Source organism: Otolemur garnettii, unplaced genomic scaffold, assembly GCF_000181295.1.
Source record: "Otolemur garnettii isolate 467f Iridium unplaced genomic scaffold, OtoGar3 scaffold00001, whole genome shotgun sequence".
Taxonomy (NCBI): Eukaryota; Metazoa; Chordata; class Mammalia; order Primates; family Galagidae; genus Otolemur; species Otolemur garnettii.
Genome location: NW_003852396.1, coordinates 18,638,917 through 18,666,155, shown reverse-complemented (window position 1 = coordinate 18,666,155; position 27,239 = coordinate 18,638,917). Strand labels below are relative to the sequence as shown.

General features: G+C 37.0%; 1 protein-coding gene across 4 annotated transcripts in view; it reads right to left on the bottom strand.

Moving 5' to 3' along the window:
- Positions 1 to 27,239, bottom strand: part of DLG2 (discs large MAGUK scaffold protein 2) — a 2,018,366-nt gene that overhangs the window by 589,057 nt on the left and 1,402,070 nt on the right. For all 4 annotated transcript variants that reach the window (XM_023511782.1, XM_023511784.1, XM_003780855.3 and 1 more), the window contains one exon: positions 21,432 to 21,556. In XM_023511782.1, the coding sequence (XP_023367550.1) occupies positions 21,432 to 21,556 (125 nt within the window). The remainder of the gene's footprint in view (positions 1 to 21,431; positions 21,557 to 27,239) is intronic.

Genomic DNA, 27,239 nt, shown 5'->3' with positions numbered 1-27,239 from the left:
TCTACTCTTAGAAAGATTCACCTGTACCCCTATAAGGTAAACCTCAGAAGTAATCCCTCCAAACTCCCTCCCTCCACCCATTCCCCCCTCATGGGTAGGAATCTTAATGTTGTCCAAAATGGAACTATTCAACTTCTAACTTGTTTCTTTATACAAATCTTCAACAAATATCATGCTTCATAGCTCAAAGTCATTATTTGGTAATTCCAATCAGCAGTGAACTCTATAAAAACAGCTTGTTGTATACATGGCACCTGATGGGGGTCCAGGACAGAGAAGGTACAACTGATTTATTTGAGGGAATACCACTTCCCCTCACATTCTACTCTAATTAGTCACTAAGGATTATCACGTTTACCCTTAAGGACAGTACATGTCAAAACCTGCCAACTTTTCTCTCTGTCAGCATTTCAGTCCAAACTACCTTCATTTGTCACCTAATTTATTACAGTAGCTGCTTAAAGCACTCTACCTGCAGGCAGTCTTATCAGCAAAGCCAGCCTCCTTCAGCAGTCCAGGTGATTTTTTATAGATAGCAATTTAGTTTCGTCATTTTCACCATTGAAAAATTCAACGTTTCATGTTGCTTTTAAAAGGATAAAGAACAAACTATTCACAATAGCACCCAGGCTCTCTCTGCCCGATTTCTCACAGCTGCCTCTCCACACGGATCTGGGCCAGGCTGACTTCTCTCGCAGCTCTGGTCCCAGGACCTCTTCCTCACTCAGCCTCAGGCCTTTAGACGTGTTCTTTCTGCCTGGAAACTCCCCGATCCCCTTTCACTTGGCTAACACTTGTATCTCAAAGTAAATATCATCCCTCTACAAGGCTTTCCTTGGCTATCCTAGATGAGATTAGACCGTGCTATTAAGCCTTTCACAGCACTGTGTGCTTTCCATTCATAGCACTCATTCCAACTTGAAATTTATGTTGATTACTATGCTAGACTGAGAGGTCCACAGAGATCCTGTGTTCCTTGTTCCTTTCTTTCTTCCCAGCTCCAAATTCCTCAGAGGTAGAGAAGGGAACACTTCTACACTGCTGGTGGGAATGCAAGCTAAGATAGCCTTTTTGGAAATAACTTTGGAGAATACTCAAGGAGCTAAAAGTGGAACTACTATTTGATCCTGCAATTCATCTATTAGGTATAAACCCAGATGATAAAAAATCATTTTAAATCAAGGACATTTGCACTAGAATGTTTATTGCAGCCCAATTCATAATTGCCAAGTCATAGAAGCAACTCAAATGCCCACTGACCCATGAATAGATTAACAAATTGTGGTATATGTATACCGTGGAATACTATGCAGCCATAAAAAGATGGGGACTTCACATCTTTTATGTTTACCTGGATGGAGCTGGAACATATTCTTCTTAGTAAACTATCTCAAGAATGGAAAAAAATGTATTCAATATACTCAGTACTACTATGAAATCAGTATATAATCACCTACACATTCATAGAAATCGTAAAACATAACTATAGTCCAGAAAGAAGGAGGGAAGAAGAGGTAGAGGAGAACGGAGGGGTGAGGCTGGGATGAGGGAAGGTATTTGGGGGGACCTCACGCAATGTTTATAATGCAATGATACATTTCAAAACTATTAAGAATAGAGTATACATGTCTTACCACAACAAATAAGCAAGCAAGGAGATGGTTATGTTAATCAGTTAGATGTAAGCTTTGCACATTGTATATCAAATCAGCACACTATATCCCATAAATGCATTAATGTACTCAGTTATGATTTAATAAAGAATAAAAAAATTCCTCAGAGATAGCAGAATACTTAATAAATACTTATAGGACCAACGGCTAACAAAAGACTGGGAGTAAAATGCCAGATTCTGTGTCAGTTTAATAAATGCTTGCTTTATCCCTTTTGTTTGTTATATCACTTAGTTTTCCAACATACATGACATGTCACAGAAGGAGATGACTGTGACGGCAGATTACTGAAGATACTGTATTGAAAATCCTAAAAATATCTTCTCTCATTCCCGTATATAAAATGTGACATGGCTGATTCTCTTTTCAAACTCAGGTTTGCAAATTTGATGCCCCAACTGGAAGGTCAGAGAAAAGGGAATGCAGAGTTGATGAGTTTATGGCCCATGAAGCATCTCTGGTTCTCTCACAAATGGCACATAGATCAGTCAAAGGATGCTTTTCAATGAAGTCTAAAATATTTCTGATATAACAATAATATATACCTGGGATAATGATTATTAGAAGCTCATCTGAGTTTTAACACAGACATGAACACTCAACATAGACATAAACAGAAGAAGCAGCTAATAATTCATTCCTCAATTCATTATTTTCTGAAAGGAAACATTACTTTGTTTTAATGGTCTATCTTTCCCTGTAGGTATTTACTCTTAAATTAGAGTCCATAATATTTGAAGAAGTTAATGGAGGGTAGAAGTAGAAGGGAAATTATAGTGACATTTTAATTATTAGCAGCACATTGTGGATTATAAATTGTGGGTCTGATGTTTGTGTTCTAAATACCAAACTTACTTGAATAACCAAAAATGATTTGGGCCAACTTCAGATAACATGCTGGGTCTTTATAGACCAATTCTGGTCACTTGGCTGAGAATGACTTCTAAATTATCTTAGCTAAGATTGTTGGAGTAACACTGATGTTGAATGTGTTAAAACCTCTCAAGAATCTGGTTTTATCCATTAAAAAAATGTTATTCTTAATTTAATCAGCTATAATGTAAAAGAAAACTTCTGGTTGCTAATTTAAATAAACATAAAAAAGGAACAAGGAATATTGCAGCCAGTTAATTTCAAAACCAGAGATACATGAGTAACAAGTAATCTGTGAATAGTTAACCCAATGTTCTCTAATACCTATTAGATTTTTTAAAGCTTTCCACAAAGATTTTGATCATAGCATAACAAACAATTTAAATGTCCAAAATAGGTTAAAAGTTAAACGACATTACACTTACGTGACATGAAATTTTGCAGCTATTTAAACTAATGTTCACAAAGTATTTTTTATGCAAGGAAATGCCTATGTTGTGATATTAAATGAAAAAAGGCAGGACAAAAGTTTGACTTCTAAAATATGCACTGAAAATGAAGGAACATAATAGAACCTTTTGGTGGTGAGATTAGAATGTTTCTAATTTGTTTTACAAACAAAATTTTAGAAAATTTTCCAAATTTTCTGTAAGGAACATATTAAAAAGATTACTTATAATCAGAGAAATACATTATCTTAAAACCTAAAATTATTTCATCTTTATTGTCTTCTTTTTATATGGCATTCTATGGTGATCAGACTGCCAGTCTACACCAATCAGTCATTTTATAAGGAGCTGAAAGAATTTGAGTGCTACTTTGGTGTACCTAAATTTTTAATTCTTAATATTATGATATGGGATGTTGGTAGGATTTTGTGTCCATAGATTCTTAAACATATGTTTATTTAACTGCAGATAATTACAAATATATGTTATAGTGAGAAGAACATAGATTTTGAAGTCAAACAAATTAGATTTGAATTTTGTCTCAGACACTTGTAACTGAATCTCTTTAAGCCTTTGTATGCTTATAAAAATAAACTTAATAAACAGCAACTGTTATGATTGCAAGTGTCTACTATGGGTAAGGGACAGTGCTACATGTTATAGAAAATAGATACCAAATAAATAACAAAGGATATTGGACACACAGAATGGTGACATGTTCAGGGGACTTAGATATTCCCATATATAACTATCAAGAAAATAATCTAAAGCAAATAAATGAGGTATCATCAAGGTAGAGGAAAAGTTACTTTCTGTTAGTTTGGTTTGAAAGCAACAATTACCACTACAAAACAATATGAAAAATTCTAACCAGGAACTTTACCAATAATATGCATATTTGCAATGGTTTGAATGTGTCCCCTAAAAGTTCACGTAAGAATCTATAAAAATTTTACATCCATACAATAGTGGGAAAAAGTTAAAAAATTAAAAACACAACATTAATTCTTAGTGCAATAGTGCTGGGAGATGGGACCTAATAGGAGGTGATTATTTCATGAAGGTAGAGCTTTTAGGAGTTGATTAATTTTGTTACATGGGGAGCTGGTTAATTATTTTGAGAGTGGGTTATTATAAAGCAAATCTGGCCTTAAATGTCTCTCTGTATTGTGCCCTTACTCCTGCTTTCTGGTCTGCCCTTTCACCATTTTCTAGAGCTTTTAGGAGTTGATTAATTTTGTTACATGGGGAGCTGGTTAATTATTTTGAGAGTGGGTTATTATAAAGCAAATCTGGCCTTAAATGTCTCTCTGTATTGTGCCCTTACTCCTGCTTTCTGGTCTGCCCTTTCACCATAGATGCCAGTGTCATGCACTTGGACTTCCCAGTCTCTAGAACTGAGAGCCTAATAAACTTTTCTCTGTAAATTATCCCATCTGTGGTGTTCTGTTATAGCAACAAAAAAGAACTACCAGAGTATCTATTCATTTTATTTTTACTAAGCCCTAAAACTCAATGAATGTCATATCTTTGTCATATCTTTTAATATTTAAGGGATTAATGCTCACTGGTGACCACATCATGGACAGTCCACACATCCAGGGGAAGCAATCACTTAGGATTTACTCCCATCCACCCAAGTAAACATACTCTGGAGTTCCTTGGTCAAAGGGCTGCAGCCTACTTTATTTGCCATGTGGACCTTTTCTCCAAGTTAAAGTTCCCATGGGTTGATAGAGCTGATTTCATGCACAACCCTAGGTTCAGACCAAAAGGCAATTGTTTGAAGAAAAGAAATGTGGAGCTTGGGTTTGCAAGTTGGACGGTAGCAGGTATGCACTCCAGCCCTCCTGGTGCAGGAAAGAGCTGGAGTTAGGAAGAGAAGGATGGGGGAAGGGGCTACAAACTAGGAGATGGAGCCTGTTCTCTCTGTGCTGTAATTTCCTGGTATAGAGCTCTGAAGATTCTAAAAAATCTATATTCTGACTGGCTTTCCTGTCTCAGCTTCCTCTGAGAAACTAAAGTAAGTATGTTCTTTTGGAGTGGGGGTGGGGAAAGTAGAGGAGAAGAGTGGAGGATACTTTGTGAGCAAAGCTTTCATGGCTTGGAGTGTCATATTCCGAGATTCTTACCCTGAAGATTTGTGAGATTTTGTTCCACTGTTGCCACATGTAGTCTCTGTAAATATCAGGGTGGATCTCACACTTATCATTCTATGAGCTCAATAAATATCAAATAGAGGCAAAGATTCTCTTAACCAAACTTTAGTCCAGCTTCTCTAAGCCTTCTTCCCAACTAGGTTTTGACCTTGAGTTACAGTGTTTGTTCTTGACAGGCCTGTATTGCTCAATTTTAGCAAGAATCTTGTTAAGTCATCTTATTTTTGCTAATTAAAAAAAAATTGTACATAATGATTATACATATTTCTAGGACATGATTTAGAGAAACTCCCCCACTATTGATATCTGGTCATCCTGGCCTACCTTCAGCAATAATCCTGTTAGGTCAATTCAACAAGAATCCTTCCTTAGCCTTGATGTTTCCTCTTACTAAGTTTCTTGTCCATTGACCCCTATTCAGCAACTTGGCTGTAAATCCCCACTGGTCCACTTTGTATTCGGAATGGAGCCCATTTCCATATTGAAGTCGCTCTTCCCCTACTACAAATGTCTCTTTTTCTACCAGTTGAACCCAGCTCTGGGGTTTTTTGTTCATGGCACGAACATCTTCATGATTTTATCATCTAATGTTTGACCTAACTTGTAGTGAATTGATACTTGCGCAAAACCAACCACATTATTAGCCCTTTCTAAATAATTATATAATTTATAACTGCTCAGAAAAAAAGAAAAACCATGTTTGAACATAAGTAGGAATACTGTTGAATTAGTAACCAGGAGATGCCTTGAGTATCCTTTTTGCCTTCCCACAGACCATTTTCTTTTGGTCTAGATCTCAGTGAACTATTTGCTGAACTGCGTATCCAATACAGTTTTAGAATATTAGAATAGCCACATATCTTCTTAATAAACTACTAGAAATAAATAAAAATAATTAAATCAGAATTTTGAGAATTAAAAAATTCTAAATTCTAATTAAAAGGTAGAATTAAATCAGATTTTAGAGCCCCATGAAGCCAATCTTAAGGGATATTAACCATCACAGGGCTACATCTTAACAATCCTATTAGTCATCTGTGAGAAAGAAATAAGTTGTTCTTTTGTGTGTGTGTGTGTGTGTATTTGGATAACTAGACTTTATAAATCAATCTGAATTAATCTTCCTAAATTTTAAAGCATTTTAGTAATATGATTTTGACTTCTGAAAATATAAATGCTACTTATCAGATAAATTTTATGCAGTGTTGATATTTTAGCAGCTGGAATACAAGAGCCAATATATGTCAATATGTTTAGAAAATGGGAGCATGATGTGACATTTGCCTATTTAAAGGTTACTTAGATCAAATCGATATGGAGCCCCAAACCAATGGTGTTCTCTACTTGGTGAATAGATTTGAGAAATTGATGAATAGATTAAAGAACCTTAAATGAATAATATCTTCAAGTGAACAACAACATGAAGAAGTTATAAGCTTTAAGAAACAAGGCAAAAAAATCTCTCAGAATTGTAAATAGGAGGATTTATATCAAGGCATTTTTTTTTTAAGACAGAGTCTCATTATGTCGCCCTTGGTAGAGTGCTGTGGCATCACTACTCACAGCAACCTCAAATTCTTGGGCTTAAGTGATTCTCTTGCCTCAGCCTCAGCCTCCCAAGTAGCTAGGACTATAGGCGCCTGCCCCAACACCTAGCTATTTTTTTGTGTTCTTGTCATTGTTGTTTAGCAGGCCTGGGCTGGTTTCCAACCCACCAACCCTGGTGGATGTGGCTGGTACCCTATCCACTGAGTACAGGTGCTGCGCCATGTTTCAGGGCATTTTTATAACAGCTTTAGTGAGATATAATTCATATACTTTTAAAATATGAACTTCTAAAGTATACAATTCAGTATTTTTTTATTTTATTCACAGAGATATATAATCATCAACACTATCTAATTTTAGAAGATTTCATCACCCCCCCCAAAGCTGCTGAAAACTACTAATTTACTTTCTATTTGTATAGATCTCACTATTCTAGATATATATATATATATCTAGATATATATATATATATATATAGATCTCACTATTCTAGATATATATATATCTAGATATATATATATATATTTGTATAGATCTCACTATTCTAGATATATATATATATCTAGATATATATATATATATATATCCAGGCATGATGGCCTGTGTTTGTAGTCCCAGCTACTTGGGAGGCTCAAGAGTTTGAGCCCAGCATCAGCAATGTAGTAAGACTCTATCTTTATTTTTCTTTGTTTATTTATTTTGAGATAGTGTCACTTTGAGGCCCATGGCAAAGTGCCATGGCATCATAGCTGACAGCAACCTCAAACTCCTGGGTTCAAGTGGTTATCTTGCCTCAGGTTCCCAAGTAGCTGGGTCCACAGGTACCTACTATAGTACCCCACTATTTTTAGACAAGGTGTCTTGCTCTAGCTCAGGTTAGTCTTGAACTCCTGAGCTCAAATAGTCCACCCACCTCAGCTTCCCAGAGTACTAGAATTACAGGTGTGAGCCATCATGCCAGGCTGAGACCCTGTCTTTAATAATAAATAAATTGTACAATATGTGGCATTATTTGTGGGGGTCCAATGTGATGGCAGGACTCTTTAAAAGGAGAAAGCAGCAGAGTTATTGCCACAGAAGTGTTATGATGATGTAAGTAAAGGTTGGCCTGATGCTTTTTGAGGAAGGAGAAAAGGGTTATAGCCCTAGGAATGCAGGTGGCCCTCAGAAGCTGAGAGAAAGCAAGGACACAAATTCTCCCACAGAACCTCTGGAGGTGGCAGGTCAACGTCTTGAGTTTATCTCACTGACTGAGTTTCATTTTGCACTTCTGACCTCCAGGACTATAGAATAATAAATTTGCATTACTATAAGTCAGTAAGTTTGTGGTTATTCTTTATAACAATAAAACGGTGCTAACACAAAATCCTTTGACAATTTAAGAGTGGCAAATAATAGGCAATTTAAATTTGCCTATTTATTGTTGAGTTGTAGTTTTTTCTAGTATATTCTATGTGCAATTCATTTACCATATATGTTGTTTGCAAAGATTTTCTCCCATTTTTGTGAATTATCTTTTAAATTTCTTGATGGTATCCTTTGAAAGGAAGAAAAATTTAATTGACGAAGTCTAATTTATCTATTTTTTTTCTCTTTTATGTGAGCTTTTGGTGTCATATGAAGAGACCATTGCCTAATCCAAGATAATGAAAATGTAATCCTATGTTTTCTTCTAAGAGTTTTATAGTTTTTGCCCTCACATGTAGGTTTATTATCTATTTTGGGTTAATTTTTGCATACAGTGAGGAAGAGACTTAACTTCATTTTTTGCATGTGGATATCTAGAAGTTGTAGAACAATTTGCTGGCAAAAAATACAAAAACAAAAAACCAAGAGAGTATATTTTCCTCAAGGCTATTTCAATTAGCCCACGGGGGTTTCTCTCAGATTATATGGACGTTGACCCACGTGGGACAACTAATGAAGATGTTATTGTAGATCTGAAAGACTGTTTGTGGCTGCCCTGTGTTCCACCAGATATGCAGCCGAAATTATTCTTCTTGTTTAGAAATTTTCCTGTTCTGAATTGTTGGGGACTTAATGCCAGTCACCACAGAACCACTTGCTAAGTGTGCTTCCTCTTGTGCCCAGAGATTGTCAGCACAGTTAGAGCTGACACGGTAGATAAGGGAACTGCAAGGAGAAAAGGATGTCCTCTCACGCTTTTTCTGTTTTTCTTGGCAGAGATGGAAAGAAAAATTCCATGAGTCCACTGAGATCCCAACAACGTATCTCTCTAAGAGGGGCTCTGGTGCCATGTGCATTAGATAATGAATTCTCTCTTCTTCTGAAGGTCTTTTTACTTAGAGCAACAGCTGGGTTTGTGTCCTGCTTTGGCCCAAAACAATGATGAAACTTGCCACTGAAGGCAGTAAAAGTCTCTGCCATGGAACGGAATATTTAGTGTGATCATTTGATACCATAGTCAGTTGGGTTACAGTGGCAGTTGACAGGTTAGATGTGGTGACTCATGAGGTTTTCATTTTAAATCACCCACACTCATGAAAGTTCCATGTGGAGAATGGAACTCTAAGAATTTAGCAACCTCTCATGCTATTTTGCTTACTGGAAATCCTTTTATTTCCTTAATCTTCTGAAAGTGGGCCTGGGGAATAAGTTTCAGACTGTGATGCTTACAAGTTGTTTCCCTTCTGCTTGGTGCTTCTCATTCGCACAGAAAAAAGTTTAAATTCAGGTTTGTATTTTTCATTTCTAAGTTTTGCAAGCTCTTCATCTTCTGCCATCTTCATCCCTTTCCTTCGCTTTCTGTTTCCTCTCTTCCCTGCCCTCTCTTTTCCCTCATGTTCTTATTTTAAAATCACTGGTGAGAAGACAGCTGGACGTTAATGAAAAAGGTGAAAGAATGACTTGCCAAAGGACAGACAATCTTGTGGTTTATACCCCAGACTGCATCCCTGGAGCACTGGTCCTTGACCCCTCGACTTGTCAGTATAGTCGAACCTCAGTATAATACTGTTTTTATTTGAAATAAACACCAATACCATCTTGACTTTTATAAGGACAAAGGCAACCTCACCTGTAAATAGATACTGAAGTAATAAATGAAGCAATGAATGTAAAGAAAAAAAGCTTTTTTAAAAAAAAAATCCTATTTGGGAGTAGAAGTGATTGTGTTGGGGGCTAGGAGATTAAATTGTGTCACTTGTCAGCTAAGTGGCAAGCAGCCATCACTTCTGCCTGCCTCTCCATGCTGCTTTGGTGCTGCGGATGGGTTTAATGAATGCACTGTTGTGTAAGATGTCATTGCAGCATCGCCAAGTGGAGGCTGTCATGTGATAGCTTTTCCCCGGGATGACATATCAATATTGGTCCTTGGCAATCCAGGGACTTCAAGCTACACAGAGGGCATTTTTTTGTGATCTAGATACAAGAGTAGAAATAAAAATCATTCTTCAAATCATGGAAATATGTCTATTTTGCTTGAAAGAAAACATAATGTTCTTTCCCAAATGTTTTTGCTTTTAAAGATGGAGAATGCTATCAAATTTTAATGACTATTTGAGAAGAAAAATACAAATACAACATTTTTAAAAATTCTATCTTACCATTAATCAAATAAATGCAAAGTAAAGCAAGGAAATATATCCTTGGTTGCCTTGGAATAAAGCCCATAATTATATATGTACAGCCACATGCAACACTGACAACGTCATGTAAAGTAGGGCCTCTCCAACATTATTGGTGGAAGTAAAATTTGCTACAATCTTTCTGAAAAGCAATTTGGCAATATCTATCAAATTTTTATAACACTCATACCATTTTGTTCAGAAATTCTACTACTAGAAATGCACACTAAAGAAATAACAAGAAATAGTGTCAGCAATGTTTTCCAAAAGATTGCCCTGGTATTTAACATGTTGAGAGAAAGAAAATAAATTCCTAACTTTGTGAATGGCCAACTTTGCTACTTTCTAGCAGTTAAAATATTTATAAAAGATACAGGGAAAGGTCTATAAAATAATGTTACATGCATTTAAACAAATCCTAAATATCACATAAAGTATAATCCAAACTAAATTTTTAAAAGTAGCAAAAAAATACCAGATAGACATGGACAAAAATGTCAGTGGTAATTGGCTCTGAGAGGGGTGATTTTGTTTAGCTTTGGTGTACCCCTCTATATTTTACACATGTTACACAAAGGACAAATATATACACATGTCCTCAAAAAGCTGTATTTAAAAAGAGGGTCCACTGGAAAAAAATTCACTGTCCAGAGAAATTCACCCAAACTACCATATGCTCTTCTTGCCTCCACTCAAGCCTGGCCCTCATCTGACATTTTCCCCAAGTATCTTCTGGCTCGCCCTCACTGTGGCTCAGACTTACATCTCCAGGCATTGGAGGTAACCACAGATCTCAGTCTCCAGCTCTGCTGCCCCTCGTCCTATTTTTGGGCTTGGTTCACCTCTTGTTTCTGATTGTGCTTTTGACCTTGTGCCTTCAGCCATGTGAAGTGCTTGAGCCTAGTCATGAGGCTTAATCAGTCTTTCTGAAGCTGGGGTATGACAGTGACAATGACAGTGACAGGTAAGCCACTCTGCAGCCACTCGTAAGTGAACTTTAGGGTCCAGAATTCATGTTTGTATTAGTTTTTTATTACTGCATGACCATTTACCACAAAATAAAGTAATTTAAAACAACATATCCTTACTATCTCAGTTTCAAAGGGTCAGGTGCTCAGGAATGGCTTACAGGAGTCCTCTCTTCTGGGTTTCATAGGACTGTATGCATCAAAGTGTCAGTTTGGTCATATTTTTTTTGAGACAGAGTCTCACTCTGTTCCAGGCTAGAATGCTGTGGTGTTAGTCATACATAGCTCAGGGCAACTTGAAACTGCTGGGTTTAAGTGATCATCCTGCCTCAGCCTTCTGAGTAGCTGGGAAATACACGTGCCTGCCATGTGCCTGGCAAATTATTCTACTTTTAGTAAAGATGGGGTCTTACTTTTGCTCAGGCTGGTCCCAAATTCCTGAGCTCAAGTGATCCTCCTGCCTCTGCCCCCCAGAGTGCTTTGGCCGCATTCTGTTTGGGGAGGTTGGGGTCCTCTGACAGCTCACTTGGCTATCAGCAGAACTCAATTCGTTATGGCATATGACTGACACCGGCTGTCTTGTCAGCTGCAGGTTGGGGAATGCTCTTAGTATTCCTTAGGCTGCCCTGAGGCCATTGCCACATGGCCTCCTCCAGAGGTCCTCCAACTTGGCATTTGCTTCATTTAGGACAATAGGAGAATCTTTCTGTTTTCAAAGAACTCACTGGATAAGGTTAGTGTGATTCAGGATGATCTCGCTTTTAATTAACTGAAAGTTAACGGATTAAGGACCTTAAGCACATCGTGACATCCCCTTTTGCCATATGAAGTAGCATAATCATGCAAGTGCCACCCCATCATATTCACAAGTCCTGTCCACATTTAAGAGAAAGGTATTATATGAGGACGTGGGTTACTGGGTTCAAATTATAATTTGGCCAACCATAATGTCCATTCCTGGCTGTCACAGATTTGTGTCTCAGGTTTGGACTTCATTGAATTTATTTATCAATTCCAGGAATCTCTTAGAAGAATCATTGATCTTTCCCCACTTGGATATCCCTGGTTTCCTTCTCTTGTCTAATTGCTTTGGCTGGGCTTCCAGCACTATGTTGAATGAAACGGATGCCCACGGATGCCGTTGGTAGTGTCCCTCTGTGTCTGGTTCCACTTCTAAGTGAGAACACTTTCAGTTTTTCTCCATTCAGTATGATGTTGGCTATGGGTTTGTCATAAACAGCTTTCATGATTTTGAGGTATGTCTGGTTTATGCCTATCTTGTTAGGCATTCTTATCATAAAAGGGTGCTGACTTTGTCAAATACTTTTTCTTCATCTATTGAGAAGATCACATGGTCTTTGTTTTTATTTTTATTTATATGATTTATAGACTTGCGTATGTTGAACCACCCTTGCATCTCTGGGATAAAGCTCCCTTGGTCACAGTGAATTATTGTTTTGATGTGCAGCTGAGTTTGGTTTGCTAGGATTTTATTGAGAATTTTGTGTTGATATTCATAAGGAATATTGGTCTATGTTTTTCTGTTTTTGTTGAATTGTTCCTGGGTTTGGTATCAAGGTAATATTGGCTTTGTAAAAAAGTGTTGGGGAGGATTCCTTCTTTCTTCATGTTGTGGAATAACTTCTCTTCTTTGTAGGTCTGGTAAAATTCAGGTGTGAACCATCTGGTCCAGGACTTTTTTTTGGTTGTGAGACCATAGCTTCTTGAGATGAGCACCCCTACCTCTAATGTACCAATGAAAAATAGAGAGCTTAAAGAACAGTGAACTTTTCAATTTTTTTCTTACACATTCATAGGAATGATAAAACACAAAGATAGTCTGGAAGGGAAGAGAGGAAAGCAGGGAGGGTAGGGGAGGGTGAGTGGATGGGGGTATTTGGCAGGATCTCACCTAATGTACACAATGCAAGGGTACATTTCAAAACAACTAAGGATATATTATAAATGCCTTACCACAAGAATAAGTACATGAGGTGAGGGGTATGTTGATTGGTTTAAGTATTCCACATTGTATATTAAATCATCATATTGTACCTCATACATGTATACAGTAATGATTTAATAAAAATTAAGGAAAAATAATTTTAAAAATCTGTTTAGGTCATCTGGAAAAAAAAAGTGAACTTTAAAAATGGCCCAAAGTTCCATAGCTAGAAAGTAGTACTTGAAAGTCATTGAAAGTCAGGTCTCTGACTCCAAATATTATGTTCTTTCTCCTTCATCTCTTTTCTGGAGCAATCACTGAGACTAGAGCTGGATTTGAAGTCTGGTCTACTTAGGGAGAAAGTCACTTCTCTCTCTCTCTCTCTGTCTTAAGCCTACACTTGCCCTCTCACTTTATATTGGCTATGATTTAGCATACACAGGAAGGCTTTTCACAGTGATCTTAGAATTCCTAGAACGATGTATATTAGTATTCTATGCTGCCTAAAAAATCACCATGAATTTACTAGCTTAAAGCAACACTCATTTATTAACTCATTGTAGGTCCGAAGTCCAGCACATGGTGGCTAGTTCCCCATTTAGTTCCTTACAAGGCTGAAATGAAGGCCAGGCTGCATTATCGCCTGGAGGCTCAGTCTTCTTCCAAGCTCACCGGCTGGGGCAGGATTCAGTTCCTAGAAGTGACGGGCCTGGGGTCCCTGCTTCTTTGTTTGCTGTCAGCTGGAGACCTCTTTCTGCTCCTAGAGGCCACTCTCATTCTTTCTTCCTTGGTCTCCTCCATTTTCATACCAGCAACAAAGTGGTGTGTATGTTACTCATCTCAAATCCCTTTAGATTCTGTGACCAGCCAGAGAAAGCTCTCTCCTTGAAGATATTGTGCAGTTAGACCAGACTTATCTCTATACTCTCCCTAACGTAAGGCCAACTCTGCCATATAACATGATCACATGGTGACAGGTCATAATCACAGGTTCTATGGATTATGTTATGGAAACTGAAGGGGTGACGTTTTATTTATTTCCCTTTTTCTTTTTTTAAAAAAATTGAGGTAAAATATACATATGTAATTTACCATCTTTATCAATCTTCAGTGTACAGTGCAGTGGAAATAAATACATTTATATTCTTTCTCCCTTTACCTGCTTGCTTCCTTCCCACTTCCCAGTGTTTGGTAACCAGCAATCTTGTCTTTGTCTTCATAAAATGCACATTTTTTAGCTCCCGAGTATGATTGAAGACATACAATATTTGTCTTTCTGTGCTAGGCTTATTTTACTTAATGTAATGGCCTCCACTTGCATCCATATTATTGCAAAAGACAGGATTTCATTCTTTTTATGGGATAATAATCCATTGTATCACATTTTCATGATCTAGTCATCCATTGATGGTCACTTAAGTTGATTCTATATCTGTGCTATTGTGAATAATGCTGCAATGACCATGAAGGTGCAAATATCGCTTTGATACATTGCTTTTCTTTCTTTTGGACATATGCCCAGTAGTAGAATTGCTGGTTCATGTGGTAGGTCTATTAGCAGAGTTCTTTGAGAAACCTCCATACTGTTCTCCACGGTAGAGGCACTAATTTACATCCCCAGAAAGAGTGTATAAGGGTTCCCCTTTTTCTACATCTTCATTAGCTTTCATTATTATTAGTCTTTCAAATAAAAGCCATTTGAACTGAGGTGGGATAACAGCTCATTGTAGTTTTGATTTGCATTTTTCTGATGACTAATGATGTTGAGCATTTTCTCATACACTATTGGCCATTTGTATATCTTCTTTTGAGAAATGTTTGTTCAAATGTTTTGCCCATTTTTAATTAGATTACAGGTATTTGTTGTTGGTTTTATTATTATTATTATTTTACTATTGAGTTATTTGAGCTCCTTATCTATTCTGGTTATTAATCCTTTTTTAGGTACAGAGTTTGCAAATATTTTCTCTGATTCTATGGGTTGTCCTTACACTTCATTGACTGTTGCTTTTGCTCAGCTAAAGCTTTCTTAGTTTGATATAATCCTAACCTATTTTGCTTTGATGGCCTGTGCTTTTGAAGTCTTACATAAAATATATGCACCCAAATCAAAGTCTCAGAGCATTTCCGCAATGTTTTCTGCTAATAATATTAAAGTTTTATGTCTTAGATTTGAGTCTTTCATGACTTTGATTTTTGTGTGTGTGGTGAGTGATAAGGGTCTAGTTTTGTTCTTCTGCATATACAAGGTTAAACAATTAGGTTCATAATCTTATTCTAGAAAAAATGCTACGTACCTCATTGCTGAATATCACTAGAGTCATCTTTGAATTTCTCCCCTTGGGAAGCTATGCACCAAGGTCAGTGCCTAGTCCACCCTTCAGAGCAATTTTGGAACTCTTTTTTTCTGGAATGGCTAACAGAGCTGTTGTCACACAACATATGTTGTGCTCCACACCACAGTGACATTGGTCACCTTCAAAGTACTCCCATTGGCCATTTGGTTGCAGTAGTGACATTCAGGGCTTGAAGTATGTAGCAATTCTCCTACAATGAGTTTGCAAACTTAATTCTCCCACCTTGTAGTTAATTTTTTTAATTTTAAAATGCTATCATTTTTATGAATATTTTTATTTCTATGCCAGTCCATACAAACTGGTTTTTCTTTTTATTTTCTCAATTTGAGAGTGTAAAAAAATATATATTTTTATGAAATCATAGCTGTGTACATTAATGTTATCATGGGGTACAATGTGCTGATTTTATATATAATTGGAAATATTTTCATGAAACTGGTTAACAGAGCCTTCACCTTGTAGTTATTTAGTTTCCTCAGCACCACTTACTGAAAAGACTATGATTTCCTCACCGTATGATCTTCTCAAATTAGAGTTAGTTGTGAATGTGTGTGTTCATAAGTGGGGTTCTCTGTGATGGTCCACTGGTTTGTGTGTCTCTTTTTATGCCTGCGTTATGTAGTTTTGGGTACTTTGTAGTAAATCTTGAAATCAGGTAATGTGATGCCTCCAGTTTTGTTCTTTCTACTCAGGATTGCTTTGGCTATTTTGATTCCTTTTGTTTCATACAAAATTATATGATTTTTTTTATTTCTGTGGAGAATGCCATTGATATTTTGATATAGATTATATGGATAATTGCTTTGGGTAGTATTGTCAATTTAACAATATTAAATCTAACCCATGAGCATGTAATAGCTTTCCTTTTTGTGTGTGCCTTTTTGTGCTTTCATTAATTTTCTTTGCATAGATATTTCACTTCCTTGATTAGATTGTTTCCCAATCATTTTATATTTTTTGTACCTATTATAAATGGAATTGCTTTTTTGATTTATTTTTCAGATTGTTTGTTAGTGCATATAAATGTTATTGACTTTTGTATGTATATTTTGTATCCTGCAACTTTATTTATTTGTTCTATGGCTTAGAACAAAAATACCTGGGCATTAGAGCCAGACAGCTTACATTAAATCCTGGCTGCAACATTTACCAGCATTACAAACTTGGGCCCATTTACTTAATCAATTTTCTTATCCGAAATATGGGATAATAAATATTGTATTTATAAAGTTATATAAAGCTTTAAATGAATTAATGTGCCAGAAAAGAACTTGACACATTCTAAATGCTGTCTTGGTCATGATCATTGTGACGATCATTAATCTCATTATTATAATCTAATTTAGAGTCCAAATTATGCTTCTCCTTGGAGCAGACCCATCAACTGACTTTTGGGGGCCTCAGCTTCTCTATACATTATTATTATTTAACTGTCAAAAATACAATTGATATCCTTGTCTGTTGGGGCTGCTGTGTAACAATATCATAATCTGAGTTACTTATAAACAATAGAAATTCATTTCTGATATTTCTGGAGGCTGAGACATCTACAACTGAGGTACTGCCAATTTGGTGTCTGCAAAAGGTCCTCTTCTTGTTTCTTCAATATCGCCTTCTAGCTGTGTCCTGACATGATGGAAGAGGCAAGGTGGGGAGAACACAGACTTGCAGATGACAAGCCAGGGAGGACAATCCTCCACAATCTGGGGAGGGCACAAACTTGCAGATCATAGGAATTTGTTTTGCAAAGGATACATTTGACAAAGCTTAAGAGTTTCTAACTTTCAGAAAACACCAAAGGATTTGTTACATAAAATAAAACTAGGCTTAGTTTATGAGTTTAATATTTTTTAAGTGAGAGAAACACAACAGATTCAGTAGCCTGAATTATAAACTGGAGGATAGAAGTATAACACCTTTTTTAGTACCATACCCCCTTTTTCCAAATGGCTTTGATTTCATATTATGACCAAGAGAAGGAAGGATTTGAAAAGACAGAAACAAGAAGGTCAGGAAGACATAGAGTCTGAAAGAGTCTGAAGGAGATGTAGAAGGACTGAGAGTAAAGGAAATATTGTAAAAGAGAAAGAAATAGAAGAAAGAGGAAAGGAAAGACTACTGAGAGGTAGAGAGGGCAGGTCAGGAGAAAGGAGGAAATGTTGGTAACATTTATGGAGCCCCTGACATAACGAAGCACTTAGCTCACCTCATCAAAGAATTCTGGTGAAGTAGATATTGTTGCCATCATTTTGTAGATCAGAAAACAGCAACTAAAAGATTTTAACTTGTTCAAGGTCAGTTATGTTCATATGCAGACATTAGAACCTACATTGTTCCAGAGATCATTGTAAGGTCCTGGTTCCATGTCCTTAAGGACTAATGGTGAGATAAAAAGTACTTCCCACAGCTTGTTGGGACAACCTTAAACAGTGAGCCTGTCACACCTAGAAAAGACTCATTTGGGCTTAGATGGGATCATGTTACCATCTCTTAATACTACCTTAGAATCTTAATTATTTGAGTGGATACACCTGAATTCTAGTTCAAGAGTCTCCTCTAATGATTTATGCCTGAGGATAAGTCACTCTTCTGAGCCTCAGTATCCTCCTCTGTAAAATACAGGCCTTGGACTGGATCAACTGCCAAATCCTAAAAATCAATGCTTAATGTCATGCTACCAGATTTTTGATCAATTGTTAATCATGAACTTTTGTATGTCCTCAAGCCATTCCAGTGCATGGCAGGAAGCAGTGATATGAGGAATATTCTCAGTGGTAGTAACAAGTATCTACCAAAATGAAGTGGTGACCCCAAAGCTGTCTTCACACAAGGGAGGGCTGTAATGTGGACTGGGGAGCAGGTGCATTTCATTGCATTGGTTAGGTCCACTATACAGAATTTTGCAGGTTGTTCCCTGTACAACTGTAGGAGGCAATATTCACACCCATAAACATAGGCTGAGGCCCTGGCTTCAGGAAGCTAGAATGAGGACCAATGGGTCAAGGAAAGAATAAAGGAAACTGTGGCTCAGTAGAAAAATAAAAAGCTTTATTATGTTCAGAATTATCCCTAAACATTGTGAAAACTAAAGTGTTTAGGGGAGGCCACATGACATAAGGATTCAACTTTTGGATGAGCGTTTAGAGAGTAGAGAGTATATCAGTGCCATTTGAGACTGGTTTTTAATGTAGTTAAAGCTACCTGGGTGAGCTTGAACCTTAATTTCTCAAGTCCATGTTATGACCACAAATCATAGTACCTACTTCATATGGGTCCTATAATTATACAGGATATTTTCTGTATGTGTATGTATGTATCTTTATTAACATCTCTCTATCTCTCTATCTTAGCACAATGCCCCACACATAATAAAAGTTCAGTAAGTGCTATGATTATTCTCTTTGCAATTACAGAATGATGCTTTCAACACAGCAGAAATTCCTGTTACATCTGTAGGCATAGGACTACTGTCCATGTCTGAAGGCAAAGAATGGCCTTCAGGGGTATCTTGAACCTTGCTATCTACACAACCATCAGGGGTATCTTTTTCTATTTTTTTTATTAAATCATAGCTATGTACATTAATGCAGTTATGGGGTACAGTGTGCTGGTTTTATATACAATTTGAAATATTTTTACCAAACTGGTTAACATAGCCTTCATGGCCTTATCTTACTTATTGTGTTAAGACATTTATATTCTACATTTAGAAAGATTCACATGTACCCCTGTAAGATGAACTATACCAATCACCCTCCCTCCACCTATCCTCCCCCCTCCCCTCCCCTCCCTCTCCCCTTTACCCATATTCTTGGGCTATAATTGGGTTATAGCTTTCATTTCTATTCTTAACTTTAGGGCAAGCATCCAACATAAAATCTGTTCTATCTTCAGCTTGGGGCCAGAATCTGGTTCAGGTGTAAAGATCCCCCCAGTTGTAAGGAAAGATAGTGGTTCAAAATGATGTGTACAGCCTACCAATTTCTAAATTAACCTGAAGAAGGCTATTTCTAAGTCTTTAAAATGAAAATTATGTTGACAAACACAATCTCTACCATGACTCATAGCACAGCATCTGTTCCAAACCTTTCAATCTTGTATGGATATTTCTTCACTCAGAAATTAATTTAGTTAATTCAGCTCAAAAATTCTATGGTCAAAAACCGTATGATTCCTGTGGGAGTATCTTTTCTTTTATTGATAGGAGTTGTAGATGGACCTGGAAAAAAAATGTGATTCCCTTCTGCAAATTGCAAAGATGCAGCTATCAAAGGTAATCATGGCATCAAAACAACTACATGGGGAACAAAAGTGTCTTTGGCTGCTTTATAAGAAAAATAGTAAAGTCAATTATTTATACTCAGTGAAAAAACAGAGGAAAGGCCATGACGTTTACAGTTCTGCTACTCAGCTCACATTCCTCAGTGTGACTCCATACAAGCCAAAGTCATCCTTTCCTACAGGACTTCACTTGTGCTATTTGAGGAGACTGTTCTTGATCAAACTTGAGTCAGGCTTCTCTGGGCCCTGTTTTCCGCTACACCTTGACCTTGGGCTCTTTCTGTGGCCCACTTAGTGCAGTGTTAGCAAGAATCCTGCTGAATCAGTTTAGCAAAGTTCCCTCATCCTTGGTACCTGATCAAATTTCTCATCTTCCACCATATAGCTTGTCACCCTGGCCTGTCTTCAAGAATCCTACTATGACCAGAGTCTCCCTTACCCCTTGTTTTTCTCCTAGTAATTTTCCATCCACTGATGCCCTCCCCAGCTGCTTAGGTCTATATCTCCAATTGTCCTTGTATTCAGAGTTAAGCCCAATCTCTCTCCCCTTCTGCAACCCACCCCCACCATTGTAGTAATCCCTCTTGAATGAACTTTTTCTTATGGTCATTAGAAAGTATCATGAATAATTTTTCTTTAACATTCTCCTCCTACATTAATGTTTCTGCCATTTTCTCCACTTTATTCATTTATTTATTCAAAACACATTCTTTCAGAATGAATTTATTAAGTCACTTATACATCTATCACTGCTTGGCCTGCTCGCATTTACAAGCTGATAGGGGTGCTAAAATGGCATTAGGCCATGTTATTCTCCCCAAGGAAACCTCCTCTATTTCCAACTCATAATGTCTTTTAGCTAGTGTTTTGATTTCAGAGCGTTTTATGTTATTTACTGTTTGCCCTGTGTGGGTGACTCTTTCCCCGGTATTATCCTTATGTGCTTTAAAGAGAGTGATCTGGCTCAAGCAGCTGCCACTTTCTTATCCCTGACCAGCATTGGCTCTGCTCCATCCTCTTAAACTCACCGTGTGTTCTCCATGGAAGTGAAGCTGGTTCCTCCCTTTTCTCTGGGACAGCTTGCTCTTTTTTGTGTCTCCACTCACATTTGTAGGGATACTGAAATCTTAACATCCTTTAAGATCCAAACTGAAGTCTTTTAGACTCACTCTTGCTCTCTCTAAATTCTATCATCTTATCAATGAAATAGCTGAAGCTATGAATACGTACAGTGTCTATAACATTGTGTTATTTGCTAATGCTGCTGGTAATAATACATTGTTTCTAGATATTATGTTATTTTTTTCATTAGTTCATTTTATTCTTTCCAACTAGGTTGATGCTTCCATGTCAACAAAACATACATCTGCATCTTCCGCTCACAGTGCCTGACCCAGTGTTGAAAGTGGCATCCATCAATAAACACAAATCAAATAAGAGACCTGCAAAGTCATTATGGGAAGCTAGTGTTAACGACCTTCTCTTTCAAGTGTAGAACTTTTATAAAATTATTATTCTCTATAGGTACAAGTGTGTCTCATTAATGCAGTAGACTCACTTTTAAAATAATTCCAACATTTCAGATCTTTACCTGAGTCTGCCATCCTCTGCTGCAGCACCTCCTGGTATAATCTTCGTAATAAATATGCCAGGGTCATCTCCAATGTGGGGATTATCTGTCCCTCCAGCAATACTGAATCCCAGGCCAGAATTCCCCTGAAGAAACAATAAGCAGATATTACATGATGTGGCTGTCACCTAAAACCTAGTTCCCTTTGCACTTTGCATCATCATGTTACCACTCAAATGGAAATCAGTGGATCACAGTTCTTATGTAGAAAGCCGTAAAGTGCACAGTCAGCAGACAAAGGAAGGTCAGGAAAAACACTCACGTTTGTCCCTGCACTGCGAGAATTCAGGAGGCGTTACATTTTTGCTTTTAGCAAAAGCTTCCTTCATGGAATCAATTTATGGTTAAAATGATCATTATGAAGGAGGAGATAAAAGCTCACAAAAGATCGTGTAATATGAAAAAAAATGCAAAATGTCGTTGGAGTATGTTATAAAACTTATACCTTCATATGACAAAGCATAGAAAGAAATAAGTTACTTAAAAATGTTTGATTTGATAGAATAAGGGAAATTATTTTGGTATTACTCCAGTATCACATATACATCACAGAGATGTGTTCCTCTGTTTCCTCTGTAACAGGGAACTTGGACTTCAGAAGGCAGGGCCTTTTCCTAGAATCATACACCATGTGAGGTACTTTTTAACAATAAACAGCCTTTAATTTGCAGTTGCAAATAAAGCAGTCTGTAATAATGCTGCCCCATGCAAATGTGAGTAGTTTATATTCTAATAAACCTTTCATACTTACTCCTATAGATGATAGTAAGTGATATCCAGTGCCTGAATATATCCTTCTAAAATTTGTACGTGAAGGCATAATTAAAAGTGCCCCCCAAATCCACAAACTGTCTTACTTAACATATTTCTTATTTATATATTCTTTTAATCCCCCTCTCCATGGCTACATTATGTTTCTATAGTTGTGTTCACATTTTTTTAAATTCAGATTATTTTTTAAAACTGTTCTGTATAGCTAGACAGTCTTTATCACTATCCATTTTGAATGGCTAAATAATGTTTCATCAAGGTCATATAATATGACATGTTTTAACAGTCCCCTGTCACTGGATATTTAATTTCTCTCTGTACTCTTACAACAAATATAGCTTACTAAATTTATGATCACTTGATTAAGTTCTACTCTTGGGTAAAAAGAGATGAGGACCAAGAGTTTAGTACTTAATCCAAAGAAATTAATTAGGACAATGAATTCGTCAGAAAAGTTCGATGTCAAAATCAGCTTAGTACTTAACAGTTATAACACTGCAAATGTCAAGGTGTGCGCAGACTCAGCAATTTTTATTGACTAAATTAATAAACTGAAATATAGAGAGTTGTTTTCACAATTGTACATTAAAATTGAAAGGTTAAAATAAGTAATTCAGTCACGGCAACTAAAATTCCATGTCTTTATATTTCTGCCTACTTTAATTCTTCTTGCTCTTTGGAAAATTCAAAAGTTCATTGAACAGAGATATCCGTTATTAGCAGTCATGAGATGATGGGTCTGTTTAATTTGTATTAAATACCAGCTCTGTGCTAGGCACTAGAGTAAGCCCTGGAGCTACAGCCAGAAATGTGTCAAGTTATGAGGAATATGGAGGAGAAGTGCAGAATGTGGGAACCAGCAGAACCAAACTAAGCAGCAAGTAACACAGGAGCTCACGTGAAGCCCCTGAGCAAGAAAACGTATGTCAGCTCTGAGGTGCAGATGACGGGGTTGGAACAGAGGAAGTGAGAAGGAGAGACGGATGGGAAGAGTCTTAATCATAAGGTTCAGGAGACCAGAGTATGTGGGAATCCACTCTGGGTTTCCTGTACCCATTGCCACCAAATGACAGTATCAGTTGAGTATCTCCCATGTGACTGACCCTAAACTAAGACTTACAGAGATTAAGACCAGTTGGTTTCTGCCTCCATTGGATATTCAAGCCATCAAGCAGAAACAGCTGGTGGTGACCGGTGCATTTCATGTTCTGTGTAACTTTAACTACACTGGCAAGTAGCTAGTCACGGAGACAGCATTTAAATGACTTTAGAGACGTTTTCTAAGATTCAGAGGTTTTGTTGGGAAAGGACGGGAAGATGAATATTTTCAGTGAAATGTGGGTCAAGCTCTAAGAATATCAACTGAAGTATATTGGTATGAGGAGAGTCGGTATCTCAGGGGTGATTAATGGGGGTGGGGAGGAAGCAAGCAGAGATTAAGAGATACTTAAATGCTTTCTTCTAAAAATGTCAATATGTTTGGAGAGGGTGCTCAAAACTTTGTCATTTGAGAAAGATATTTATGATCTTGTTCTGAACTTTGCTTACTTTATTTTTAGCTTCACACTATAGCCCCCAGCAATACTGAACTCAACTACTGGCTCTTTCTTGAACAAACCACACTATAATTTATCTCTTGGCCTTCACCAATGCTGTTTTCTGCACCAGAAACTTCCCTTTTCTCCCCTCATTAGCCTAATTCTTTCCATTTTCTAAGATATGTCTCAGATGGCATGTAATCTAGGAAACGTTAAATGATCATCCAAATCCTCTACTGGTAGGTCATTTTTCTTCTGGGTTTTTGTAGATTTCTGTTCACTTACATCATACATCGTGCAATTTTGTATTTACCTAATTCTGAGTCTATCTTTACTTCAAATTGAGCTTGTACAATCCAGGAACTGTGTGGTATTCATCTTTGTTTCTTTGTGTCTGGCACATAGTATTGGCCATAAATATTTGATGAATGAATGAACAGACAAACTTACCAAGAATGTTTGTGTCCTAAAGCTAAGACTCAAAAAAGACACAGCAGACGTCCCCTGTGTGTTGAGGAATGTGATATGGAAGTAGAGGCCATGTGCTGTGTGTGGTATACACGCCTTTGAAAGGATAGAAAGTCCTTCATGCAAGAGGTAGCTGGCTAGTCACCGAGTCTGAGGGAAGCAAGCGTCTATTTGGAGGTTAAAATGGATGACTTCAAAGGACTCTTTTGGGACTTTGGCTAGATATATAAAACTCCTCTTGCCAATAGTGAAAAAAAAATGCATTAGAAATCTTTAGCAGGGGAATAGATGATCACTGTTGCATTTTTAAAACTTATTCTGTGAATCAACATATCTTTGAAGAAATAGTGTTGGTAACTGCCTAGCAATATTTAATCACTGTTTTTAGAATTGACTAAAATATGAAGAAAATGATGACTATGGTATTTCTTAATATATATTCCCTAGTCTCCAAACTCACTCGGAGGAAAAGAATGAATGGATTAGGGGAATCCATAGTGGGAAGAGGTAGGTAGAGACAGTATTACTTCCCTGGTGTTTCTGATTTCAAAGGATCCCTGAAAGCTTTTGTGTTTCAATTAAAACTAGTCTGCCAGCTGGGTTTGACCAGTTACCAGGGTTCTTTAGACGAGCTCCATCTGAATCCACCTAAGGAGATGATTTAAAGAGCTCCCCCACCCCTTATTGCTCTCCCCCAGCCTTCTCTTTTAGGTCTTTGCTAAAAGCCAGCAGCATTTAGTGAAGAGAGAGACAGATAAAAAAGCATCAGTGAAATTGCTGCCTGCTGCTCTCCATGGCTGAATCACTTCAGTCCCCTGACAATCATCCCGAGCCTGCCAGCTGCAGGGGCAGATCTCAGATGCTCTCTCCTCCACGCAGCAATCTCTGTATGCAAACAGACCGACCCCTGGTCGACACTGTAGATCCTGAAAATTGTGACTAATTAACTGCATGTGGATCCTTGACACAGCCCATGGAAACTTTGAGGTGCCATGCTGATAACAGCAGCCCTGTACAGGGTTCTTGGTGGGCTGCTTTGTCCTTGCAGGTGGGCGTATTCCATGACTGATGAATGTCACTGGCGGGAAGCATTCTTTATTCCACTTCCTAAGCATCCACATTTGTTAATTCTTCCTCCAGTAGCACAAGCCCATGGCCTAGCAAAGGGCACTTTCCCTCTCATGTGCTACACACCATATCCTCTCAGGAAAAGAATCAGCCCAAAGGAAAGATGCTTTATCATTGAGCCATGGTTGCAAATATTTCAAATACAATGTCCCCAGGAAAGTTCCTCTTTTATTAAAAATTTATTACCCAAGTGAAAACTACTCTCAAAATGGGATTATAAAAATAAGAGGAAAATAAGTAGTGATACTGTAATCCCATGCCTTTATATAACGTTTTACTGACAAAGGATTTTTTTGACTTTTAGAATTTAAGTTCTATTTTTAAATACTGTTTCATATATAATTCACTTCTCAGAATTTTTCCAAAAGGAGTAATCAGAGAAGGGAGCAAAGGTTTCTGTTCAAAGGCTTGTAGCATTGTATTTCTAATGTTTATAAAAAAAATTACAAAGAAAAACAAACATCTATATAATGGAGAAAAGATTAAAAATATTATGGTACATCAATCTGAATGTCTGGATGTTTTGTAGTCATTAAAATTGTAGTGCCCTTAATAAGGATGGAAAATGTTTATTATACAACATGAGAGAAAAATATGAAATTTTAATTGTAGTATGATTACTACTGAAAATAATCAAAGAAAATAAATTATTTTCAACAAAAATTAATTAATAATGATAAAATTGCTTAAATAACTTAAACTAAGAATGTGACCTATACAAAAATTTTAAAGTTCCTAGTAAAACACTAAAAATATCTTTAAAGGGACTAACATTTATCACATGCTTATTCTTTAGTGAATAGGAATCTAGGTTTCTTACCTGGTAGATAATATTATTCTCTTCTCATATATTAAAAACAAAAATAAAAAACAAGCAAACATAAAATATGGAGGCTGAGAAAAGTGAAAATATGAATATAAAGCAAATAAAAACAGTAGATTTCAGATTCAAAACCAGATCTGTCAAGCTCCAAAGGCCATTTTCTTTCCTTTATATTACTTTGCCTTTTCTGACTTCAAAACACAATTTGGTGGGAGGGAAATAAACATTTTAGAAATAATAAAGCACTTTTTTATTTTTGGAAAGGATTTAAACTACTCTTATAAGTATAATGTTAATATTTCAAAATGTTTCTAAGTGGTAAGGTTTAGTAGAAAAGCATGGATCTGGGACATCTCGACCTGGGTTTCAGTACTGTTGCTGTGTGACATTGGATAAATTTCTCAACTTTTATTCTAGTTTCCTCGTCTGTAAAATGAACTTACCCCAGCTTCACAGGACTTTTAGATAGATGAAAGCAAATGACATGCACTAAAAGAGTGCTGAGCATAGCACATGGATAAGGATGAATTAATGTTGGTTTAATTCCTTTGTTTTCACGTACAGTGCTATTGATAGGGTCCTTAAGAGTGTTGATAAAGGGTGGCACCTGTGGCTCAAAGGAGTAGGGCACCAGTCCCATATACCAGAGGTGGTGGGTTCAAACCCAGCCCTGGCCAAAAACTGCAAAAAAAAAAAAGCATGTGGATACAGGGTTCTCACATTCAGAGCTGAACAAGGACACCAGTTCTCTAGGCTTAAACAGACTTCTTTTACTCCAAATGCGCTCTCTGAATATAAACAAGACAGGAGAAAAGAGTTTTTCTAGTATTTCCAATGGTACAATGACGTGTCATTTCTGGCCATCTTCTGAAGTGGACCTCCTGCCGTTTTGCTAGAGGCATTTGCGTTCATTTGTTAATACATTCGTTTGCTAATCAACATTGAAAAGGTTTCTTCCCCCTGCCAAGTTCTTACCAAGTGTAATTCTCTCAAAACCTGCCTGGTTACAAATGGTATATAATCTCCTATCAGTGGTTCTCA